General features: G+C 45.8%; 1 protein-coding gene across 2 annotated transcripts; it reads right to left on the reverse strand.

Annotated features, from left to right (window-relative positions):
* Positions 1-966: 966 nt before the first annotated feature.
* U2AF1 (U2 small nuclear RNA auxiliary factor 1) lies at positions 967-10282 on the reverse strand. Of its 2 annotated transcripts, none has more exons than XM_024758261.1 (7): positions 10173-10282; positions 6791-6857; positions 3385-3434; positions 3134-3232; positions 2439-2572; positions 2268-2360; positions 967-1247 (listed from the first exon to the last, which is right to left on the reverse strand). In XM_024758261.1, exons 3-7 carry the CDS (start codon positions 3412-3414, stop codon positions 1109-1111), a joined length of 495 nt encoding a protein of 164 aa, XP_024614029.1. In that variant the 5' UTR covers positions 3415-3434; positions 6791-6857; positions 10173-10282; the 3' UTR covers positions 967-1108. The 2 variants fall into 2 exon arrangements, with proteins under 2 accessions (XP_024614029.1, XP_024614030.1); XM_024758262.1 differs by lacking the exon at positions 10173-10282 and adding an exon at positions 7674-7746.
* Positions 10283-10528: the final 246 nt, after the last annotated feature.

Here is a 10528-nt window from a genome sequence, read left to right on the forward strand (position 1 = left end):
TCAAAGTGCCACTTTATCCAAAATCATCTGCCTACTACTGCAAAAAACCCCCCAAAATTTCAAGACAGCAAACCTGAACAAAACTAACGTAATCACTAAATCACTTTTTATAATGTATCAGATAAAAGCTGACTTCCATGAAACAAACTGGTCAGGGAAGTGGTGTGTCTCCCCGCACTCAGCAGGCACACCTCTCAGGAATGGGTCAGAGGGTCGGACGCCTGCGGGCAACTGTGCTTGGGGCTGTCTTGAGGAAACACGGGGATGCCACGCAGTGCCGTGTGCTGGTCACCTGGAAGCATGTTTCGGTTTGCCTTTGGGTAAGACATTCTCTTAAGAGAATCCCTGTGCTCTCAGCCGAGGCGCAGCCACGGCAGGAGCCGGGACACGACTCCACGGCTGCCCCGAGTCACACTGCCCTGCGTTGCCATGACGAAGATGGTTTGGGAAGGTGACACCAGACAGGAAGGTTCTGCCGACGCAGATGTGATCACAGCGCTTGTGCTCCTGTCCCTTAGTGGTTTACGACGCAGCCATCAGTCGGTGAAACAGAAACGCGAGCGCCTGAGCGCATCCCCGTGTTATGTGCCACCCGTGTCTCAGGACACAAGGCAGCCCTTGGAGCAAAACGAGAAGCTCACGGATAAGAACCCAACACTGCAGGCTCCACGGACTGCGCTTGGTCGAGAGATCGAGTTTCCTGCAGACGCCAGCGCAGTCTGCGGGGCTTCCACTCCAGTCTGCTGCCAGCTTCGGAAGAGAAACACTGGATTACCTGTTAACATGCAGATCGCAGGCAACAGGCCTTTTTCGCACATGAATTTTCCCTTAACCGGTAGGTGTGTCATTTATACGCGAAGTGACTGATGTAATACCTTCACCTCAAGGGCTGATGATGTATGCACAGGTCTGTAAAGGAAGAGACTGGAAACAAAGACTTGGCACAAGAAATCAGTCACACAGGAATTCTGTATCACTACAAATTTTATTCAGAAACCCATCTTTGTTTTTTTTGTTGTTTTTTTAAAAAAACTCCCATTATGAACTGGCTCGGTCAACCAACGACGGACGACACTTCCCAGCAGACACGCGGCAAGAACAGCACGGCTCAGAATCGTCCAGACCTCTCTCGGTCTCTCGACCGCCTCCTGTCGCGTTCCCGTCCCCCGCCGCCACCACCGCCGCCGCCGCGGCCACGGTCTCTAGACCGAGAGCGACGCTCCCGAGAGCGGGACCGCGACCTATGCCTGCAACCAAGGACAGGAAAGGACACCGTGGTACCCGCACCGCAGCACGCAACATACAGGACGGGGACTGACACGTCTGAACACTGCAGCTCATCGCACCGATGAGGCCAACAAAGGAAAAAAACACTGCCGATGAAGCCACAAGCTGGAGCTGTAAGATGTGCCCTCGTCTCAGACGTTAAGTGTCAGGGATAAAAAGGGGCACCTGAAGACTGAAGAGCTGTGCCACCTTCTCTATCATATCCTCCTGTGGCGCCAACTCAAAGGGCCAGGGGAAACCCTAATCCAGAGTGAACGGGACACACACACCCCTCACTCCACATCTGACCCCCGTCCCAGCCAAGCCGCCGCCCCGACACGTACGCAGCTCAGCGACGGTGTCCGTCGGGCCTACTGTGGGTGAGGGGAGGCCAGGGTTCTCTTTCTCCTACGCTTCTTTTTGTTGACAATGAAACAATCACCAATAAGGTCTGCATTTCCAAATATTTGTTTGACAGGAGAGGGACGAGAATCCCTCTGGGGTCAGAACTCAGTGATCTGAGTAGAAGAGACTCGTCACACTGACACCTTGGCCTTTTCTCTGCTTGGTGACATGACCACCTGCACTTAAGCAACAGGACCAGACACGTAACGGTGCCCAACTGTTGGTGGTCCATAGGGCGGTGCCCCCGCCCCCAGCCAAAGAAACCTGCCCAAGCCAATAAAAACCGAGAAACCCCAGTGGAAATAGGCAGCACATAAAGGAAGCCCAGATATCTGAGAACAAACACCGTGTAAACAAACCCAATTTTAGTGGTCACCAGCTTAACGGTTCCCTCAGTTATTAAGGTTTGATCTCGACCTGACAAGGAGGAAGCCGTGTGTGCGTGGAAAATGTCCTTCAAAGAGTACATACTATATTTTAAAATATGCACTACACTCTAAGCAGTGCCTTTTAAAGAGAAATGACACGAAGGCCAAGCTTTACTTGAAAACAGTTATTTTGGTTAAGAAACAGTCACGGTTCACTCGAGTACTCACTTCTTACGGCGGCGCCCGTACAACTCCCGCCGCAGCTCCCGAGAGATGGGCTTCAGGTGCATGAAGTTGCAGAAGCCTCCCCGCGTGCACTCCCTGCGGGAGAACAGACGGCGTCATGCGGTGCGTGCCCCCCACCCGCCCAGGGCGCCCCTGGGGTCTGCACACACCTACCCCATCTCGTACTGGCGGCAGCAGGCTTCTCTGAAGTCGGTCACAGGGGAGAGCTCGGCGTGGATCGGCTGGCCGTTAAACCAGCGGTTGTTCAGGTCAATCACGGCCTTTTCCGCATCTTCTTCACGGCGAAACTGAAAAGACAAGGCAAAAACGTTGCCGCCCACACTTCAATGACAAAGGTCTTCAACTACTGACTCAACTATGCGTCACCCGCTCACAGGTAAAGTAATTCAGACGGGATAAAGTAATTCGGGTGGGATAACGTGGGACAGCAATTTAAGAACCAGCCCACCCTTTATTTACAATGAGTTAATTTTGCTAAGGTCCAAGCTCATGCCATATATGTTGCCATGGTTTTCAAATTCAACTGGTTAAAAGAACACGTCGTGATTTATGCAGGCGATGAAAGTTTTATTTAAAAAAAAGGGGTGGGGGGGAGAAGAAACCAAACATATAAACCAGCTTCTTCTCCCCAGTCCAACAGCCGCTAACCACCAGCCAAAGACACCCGCCGACCGGGGCCCTCCCTGCGCCTTCCCGGCACCCGCAGGCCGGCCACCGGACCCAAGCCGCAGCCGACGAGGGCCGGTCAGCGCATCGAATTCATGGACAGGGCCGAGCACGTGGAACTTCGAGGCTAGCGGCTAAGGGCATTAACCCTTCCTCAGCCTCACCCGCCGTCTCACTCCTACCTTGACATACACGTTCCCAACGAGGTGGTCTCCGAGGTTGTCGCAGACGTTCATCTCCTCCACCTCCCCGTACTTCTCCTCCATTTCTGTGAAAACCTCCTGAAGGGAGGACAGTGGTTTGAGGATCACAACAGAAATAAAAGAGTAACTGAACATAACTCACGTTTAGGCATTTTTATTAATGGAGAAAAGTCCTAATTCCATATACAGAGGGTGAACAACAGGCCAGTGGGTTTCAGTCAACAGCTCACCTCAAAAAATTCATCATAGTGTTCCTGCATCTCGACATCGCTCACAGCACCTGTGAACAACAGAAATCTTGCTGGTTAGAGCAGGGAACCGTGACGGAGACAGCTCTGTGCTTAAACTCAAACTGCTACATAACACACATCAGATTATCTAGAGAGAAAACGAGAGCTGCGTTCTACTGGAGACTGAAGACACTGCATTACACAGCCACTTGTTAAAATTTTAAAGTGTGGTGAGATTTTTAAATGCCTCTTATGACAATCTCAATTCTGGCTATTAAAATGTTAAAATCACAACAAGTTTTAATCAGCATCAAAGGGCCAACATTTTCAGAAAGTGTGAGGAAAAGGTTGACTCTCAAATTAAGAAACTTTTAAGTGAAAATTTTCTTCCTTTTTAGATTTAAGATACAGGCCAAGTAATCACACTGATTTTTTTCCTTTCCTTTATTAGGTTAAAATGAAAGCTGAAATCAGGGTAAATGATTAAAAGCTTATGTTCCTGACTAGTTTCTTTTACCAATTAGCAGCCACACAGAACGTCATTAAAATTCTTTCTGATGCGATTAAAACCCAAATGACCGAAAATAAAGACTCAGGAGGAGAATTAGCAAGTTCATTACAGTATTCTGAACGCCCTCTTTCACATGAAGGGAAAGTTACGATGCTTTGTTGAAGCAAGCATTATTTTCTATTTCAAATTATTTTCATCAAGTTTATTCTTCATAATTCACGTGCACTAAGTGAAATCAAGTCAGTTGTGTGGATAGATTTTGCAAATTTACATTCTATCCTCGTCATCCTCCTACCAAACCTTACCATCGAATTCTAACGTTCTCTGAACCTAAATCTGAGAAAGCACAAAGCCGGCGCGTCAGTAAACTGACGTTCCAAACAGCCAGACCGGGGAGTGGCTTCGAGGCTGGGACAGCCTGTCTTTAATTGTCACCTTCCACAGGCCACCTCCTGGACTGGCGGCGCCCTCTGGGCACCCGCCGAGGGCGCTGGGCTGTGGCCATGGGCTCTACCCATACTGCGCTGTCTGCGAGTCCCGAGCTCTCTGGAAAACTTTTTACCTCAAGGATACGAACTGACTTCAGTTTTCGATCCTGACAATGATCTAAGTTCACTTTCTTGCCACTGGAGTTGGGCGGGGTGGGGTGGGGGTCCCTGCATTTTAGTTATTTTTGAATTTCTAGGAATCCAGCTTGCATCAGAACACAGAACTTACTGAATGCACTAGGCAACAACGGCTACTCGACAGCTCGTGTCGATTTAAAAGCTATCGTGAACGCACCTTCTTGCCTGACCAGAAATCAAGTTCTAAACAACAGAAAAGCTAGTCAAGTGAAGCCCATTCCAAGGGCAGATTTTAATGTTTAAAATTTCCTTCTCCACATTAGAAAAAATGAGAAGACAGAAAATATTTACACACTCAAAAAGTTTTAGCGATACTGAGAATCAAATTTTGGTGGCTGTTCAAATACTGGCTATATTCTTAGAATTTCTATTCTGTTACTATATAACAGAATATCGTATTTTAAAATTTATGTAAAGTTCATATTTTAAAATGCTTGATGGTGGGCATATCTTATCTCCTATACTCTGGTTAAAATTTCTGAGTCAATCAAAATGACCTAAAAGGCAGAGATGAGTGATTAAAAAACTGTTCAATTAAGAACGTATTTACACAACTCAATATATTTTAAATAAGTACCCAGTTTTCTTACAGAAACGCTCTTAAACTGGGGTTCATTTTTAAGCTTAATCAGAGCAGAGATAGCTTATTTCTCTACAGATAAAAGGGTACGTTAAAAAGAGCCAGTACTTTTAGGAAACTGATGAACCTAGCTAAATCGTAGAATCAGAATTGTGTTTAATTTGTACAATCTGGACCCCAGAATTGTAGTCTTTCGTACAGCTAAACTTTTATTTTGTAGCATATGCAAAACAAGAGTCCTGTGAATCGCAAGTATAGACACAGAGAACTAATCCAACATCTTCTGTCAATAAAGCATACGCATCCCCGAAAAAACAAGCAGGGCAAAAAGTGATTAACTGTCGTAACTCAGTCATCTACTTCTCATTCATTTCTACCCCAGGGCAGGGCTGTTACAAAATTATTTAATCAGTCCATAGAGAAACAGTTTCTTCCACCCAGCGATCTCATTTCTTTAAATAACAGAAAACCAGGTATTTTAAACCGAGGGCTACCAAGTAAATCCTGCTACCATCAGATTCAGGGAAAGAAATTAATTCTCTATCAGGTCAGCATTAGCGTCGAAAAACATTTAGTGTCTCGGCAGGAAAAATGTACCAGTCCCTCCCCTGCAGACACAGGCACCGTGCACGCACACACACACGGAACTGGAAGGCCTCCCAGTCTGGGGCCAGCTTGAGGAGGTGGTGGCTGCTGGGACCATTTCACCCACTGTAGGTCACCCTATAAACTGAGGGGCTCCGGGCCAAGGGTGTATTTGATCCAGGTTTGTGGCTATCCGAAGGTACCTCGTGGTATTATTCTGTGATCTATTTTTTACAGCTTCGAAACAAACTGGTGAATGAGAAGCATCTACCCTTTGGTCTGGACCCCTTGATTTTAACACGAGTCCAGGATGTTCGTTTCAGTTTATCCTCAGATGACTGAATTCACCCTACGGTTCAACAGCTGTAAAACTTAAACTGTAGTTTAACTTTCCAGAGACAGCAGTATTTCTCCTGTTCCCTGAAAGATACCCCTCAGTAAACAGCACATCCGTAACTTAAATTCAGCATTTCCCATTACCTGATGAAACCAGTAATGTCTACTGAATGCCCAGTCTAGAGCTATTCCCTACCAAGCATCCTTTATTTCCCAAATGTAATAAACTAATTCCTGAAGTTGGAAATACCTACGTAAAGTATATGATGAAGACAGGAGTCCACACAGGACTGGTGCTGGACTCGGGGTCAGTGCAACTTGGAGGACCCTACTTGGGAAACATTCTCAGAACAGTGCTCTCACAGTTAAAGCATGATCTCCAAAATGGAGTTTAAGGGGAAAAAAGTCTAATAAGAAATAGAATCTGAAACCAATTTCAGAACAATTTTTTTTAAGTCAGAGAAACTTTCCCGTTAGTGGGAAGAGCGTGTGCACACACCCCCGGATGACGGCCGAGGGGCCGGAAGGGAGAGCAGCAGCGCCATGCTCTTGTCAAGGGCACCCTCTCCAGTCACTTTTTCCTTCCTAAATAAGTGGGCACGAGTTCCGATCTCAAACAGAGCTTTCCATGGGGTCAGTGGGACACAAGCTCTCGACACCTCTAGTGAAAGGTGGTCCTTGACACTACAGCGGCAGACCAGATGGAGTTGACGCTGAGCTCTGACACGCAAGCCCAGGGAACCAGGGAAGGAACTTGTATGAACTTACAGCGCAAACCGTCAGCAGACTGGGAAGAGTTTTGAGGGTTACGGTAAATGTTCAAGAGGGCAATGGTCTGAAATACAAAACGCAACAACTTTATATCATGGAAAATTAAATGTAAACACTTAACCGGTTTCCTGTGGCGATCACTTCAGTCAAGACCCAGTGCTGAAAAAAGAGCAAGTTATTTTCTTTCGAAGCAGAGGTGTTCTCTCTTAGTTGGTGGCTGTCGTGGAGCGCCCTGACACTGCGATGCAACAGAGATCCCATGACATGTTCATATTGTATTTCTGTCACAGACTGTAAAAATTCTCCCTTTCGAAGCTCCGATCCAGTTAAGAATGCAAACAACTCGGCAGGCTACTACCAAAATATTCCTGTTACAGGAAACGTTTAATGAACAAATGAGAAAGGGTGCCTGTATAAACTGATTAGAGAAATACAATAATTACGTATCATGAAATCTCTACTTCCTAGAGGAAAAAGTATAATGGTGAAATAAAACCCACACTTATTGGGCAACTTACCTTATTAAATCCTAAATATTCCTAAGGTTTTTGATTTCACAGAAAGAACTTAATAATTGCCAGGGGTTCAGTCACTGTGAAGGCCAATGACTGGCTGGTGACGTTTGGGTGTCACAGGGCCGGACCCCTCTCGTTAACAAACGTCCACGGTGGGAAGAGGTCCGGCCAGTGACCTCCCGGCCAGCCTGCTGAACGCAGCCAAGTATCAAGTTCTTGCTGTGTGCGCCAAGGACCTCCGGCACCGTGTCCTGTTTGCAACAGCTCTATGTCAGCAGCTCAGAAGCCAACATTATTTGTCTCAATTAAGAGTGGGCTCTTTAACACCATCGTTTTAAAAGAATTTCTCCAACTGTGGGACTTACAGTGTGAGCCGTCAGCCGTCTGTGCACTGTTTTGGGGATTACGATAGATGTTTTGAATCAAGATGGTCTGCGGGGAAAAAAAAATAAAAAGGGGAATTCTACTGGCTGCTGTGCATATATTAGACAATTGCAAAGAGACAACTTGTTTGCAAATGGCTCAACGCCTGCTGTTTGTTTCCTGCAAGTCAGACACTTGTCTTCTTTAGAGTACACCCAAACCATCATATTATGAGAACAGAGTTTGAGCGGCGACTTAGGCCAAGTCAGCCAGCAACCAAGAAGAAACTGTAATTGTTGTTTTCAGTAGTCCCATGCCACTGAAGTGTTTTAAGACAAGGTAAATAACAGAACACTAACGTTTCCTCATACTTCAAGCTAGCAGACACTATGATGTCGAAAAATTCACATTATAATCATATTCCCCATATGAAAAAAATTTTTTTTAAACCAAATGCATAAGCCAAGTATATGCAGTCCATCAAGCTCTCTTGACCTCGTAGGAAACAGGCGCACCCAATGGGTTTCCTAACTCTCATGGACACCTAGCATATTTACATTTTCTTGGTGGGATCTCTGTTTACATAATACAATAGCTTAAAACATTTGCTCTTTTCCAATCCTTCTTTTAAGGGAAAAAAATCCTTTTAGCCCTTGTGCTTTAAACTGGATCAGGCAGACTTGAAACCTTACATTGTACCGTTCTTCTTAAACTCAAGTTGTCTGAAAAAACAAACCATGTTTAAGTTAGTAGGCTAGCATTACATGAATCTTAACGTCCACATCACTGTAAGAAGCTTCAAAAGAAACCCACTGAATCATGCTAGATTTACAAGCTCAACCGATAAACCACGTGATTTAAGAAAATAAATATTCAGTCTCAACGCGTATCCAGAGCAGTTTTGTAAAGTGGCTTCACAGAACCAGCCGCCTCCGCTTCTAGCTGCGGGGTCAAGGGGAATGGTCGTGCGGGTCCCTCAGCCGCAGGTCTGCTCTGGGAAACCCACCTGGGAGGATGCCCGCCAGCCACACAGCACAGCTGCCACCACACAGACCCACCCCCAGGGCCTGGCCTCTCTGCAAGCCACCGATACCGCCCCGAGTCAACCACTTCAGGACTCCGATGTTCCCAAAGCCAACCGCACTTGGTTTTTAACTGGAATCACCAGTGTGTGGCAGCTCTGATGGAAAGCTACACTGAGCCCAGTGATCCAACAGGAAATTCATTTTAGCTCTCACTCAGGTCATCTGGCAGTAGCTGTTTAATAATAAAAGAAACTTCACTTAAAGGGAGTAATTCAGTTCCATTAAAATCACAGGTGGTCAGGATTACCTAAAGCCAACCAAACGAATCAAAACAAGATGTTCAAGTGAACACATACACCTGACCCCACCAAACTCTAATGGAATCACGGCCACCGGCCTAGTGAGGGAGATTTTGTTCATAAACGGAAGCACTTAAAAAAAAATTACAACAAACAGAAAACGTAAAGCGAATTCTCCAGTATTCTGAATTTCAAGAGAGACATGTTCAAAGCTATTAAATTAGAAACACTGTCTCCTTCTTACAACTACCGACTGACTTTCCTAAATACTTATACACAGTGGTTCTGAGGTTGCACGTCCAGACGTCACGGGCGGCTTGAAGGAGCTCAAGAGCCCTCAGTCTGGAGACTGAAGTATAGATTCTTTTCAAATCCAAACATTCAAGGAAACACGGACAGAAGTTTTCTGTTCCTCCCAGAGGTGCTTTCTCCCTTTAATTCACTGGATCTGTTGCAGGGTGTAAACCCTTGCCTTTTCTTCAATTAGCCAAAAATAAACTATCAAAAATCACCATTTCTGACTGATCTGAACTCACAACATAGCCAAGCCCAAGGTAACAGGCATCTCTCAATTAACTGAACAGACTGGCCACGAATAACTGAAAGTAAATGCCTGTCTTCTAATGTTAACTTTCATTGTTCATGTTTCTAATGACATGATCCAACTTGCTGTGTCCTTGGCTGGGGTCTCAGAGGGGACACACCCAGGGGTATTGGAGAGCCCCTGCGTGCACAGTGTGACGGCTCTGCTGACAATCACCAGCGTCTCCTCTAAGGTGGCTCCATCCACCTCTACTGCCTGGAGAGCAACAAGCAGAAAGCCAGCTCTGCATCTACCAGCGCCTGGAGCAGAGGCGAAGGCAGCGCAGGCCCGGCTGCCCCTCCCAGCCCACGCCTGTTAGAGGCAGGGAGGGTGGTAAGGCAGTGAGAACCAGTCACCACCAGTAAGTTTTTCTAATGATAAAAACAGGGAATGGTGCTCTCAGACCTTCCGCTAGGGGTGGTTCACCTGCCTCATTCTCATTTAAACAAACACATTTATGAACACAAATGGAAAATAAAACTATAGAAGAAAACCCCCTGCTTATTAACACATGGAAATTAACTGCCTCTGTAAAGTACATTAAGTTTTGATCATTTACATGAAAACGGAAAAAAAAAGGAAAAACAAACAAACCTGGCTAAAGGTCGGTTTATTGTGCAACCGAGAGCATCTGTCTCCATGACGACATGCTCCAATTTTGAAATAAAATGAACAGTTGACTCTGTAAGGGAAAATAAGAACTGATTATTTTGCTGGGAAGATAACAAATAGATGGAAATATGTCATCAACATGATAAATGCTATCAAACTACGTTTCTTTTACTTCACAAAAACATAGGCACATTGTTTTTACTGGTAATAGGTACCTTCCCGTATTTTAGAACTACTCAGCTTCAATTTGCCCCTCTAAAGACATGGTACTCTTTCAATGAAGAACACTCTAATTCTAACCTGGTTCCTCTGCACTGGAATCCCCTCCACTTTCAACT

The sequence above is a fragment of the Neophocaena asiaeorientalis genome, unplaced genomic scaffold (genome assembly GCF_003031525.2).
Source record: "Neophocaena asiaeorientalis asiaeorientalis breed wild unplaced genomic scaffold, Neophocaena_asiaeorientalis_V1.1 scaffold45, whole genome shotgun sequence".
NCBI classification, from domain to species: Eukaryota; Metazoa; Chordata; class Mammalia; order Artiodactyla; family Phocoenidae; genus Neophocaena; species Neophocaena asiaeorientalis.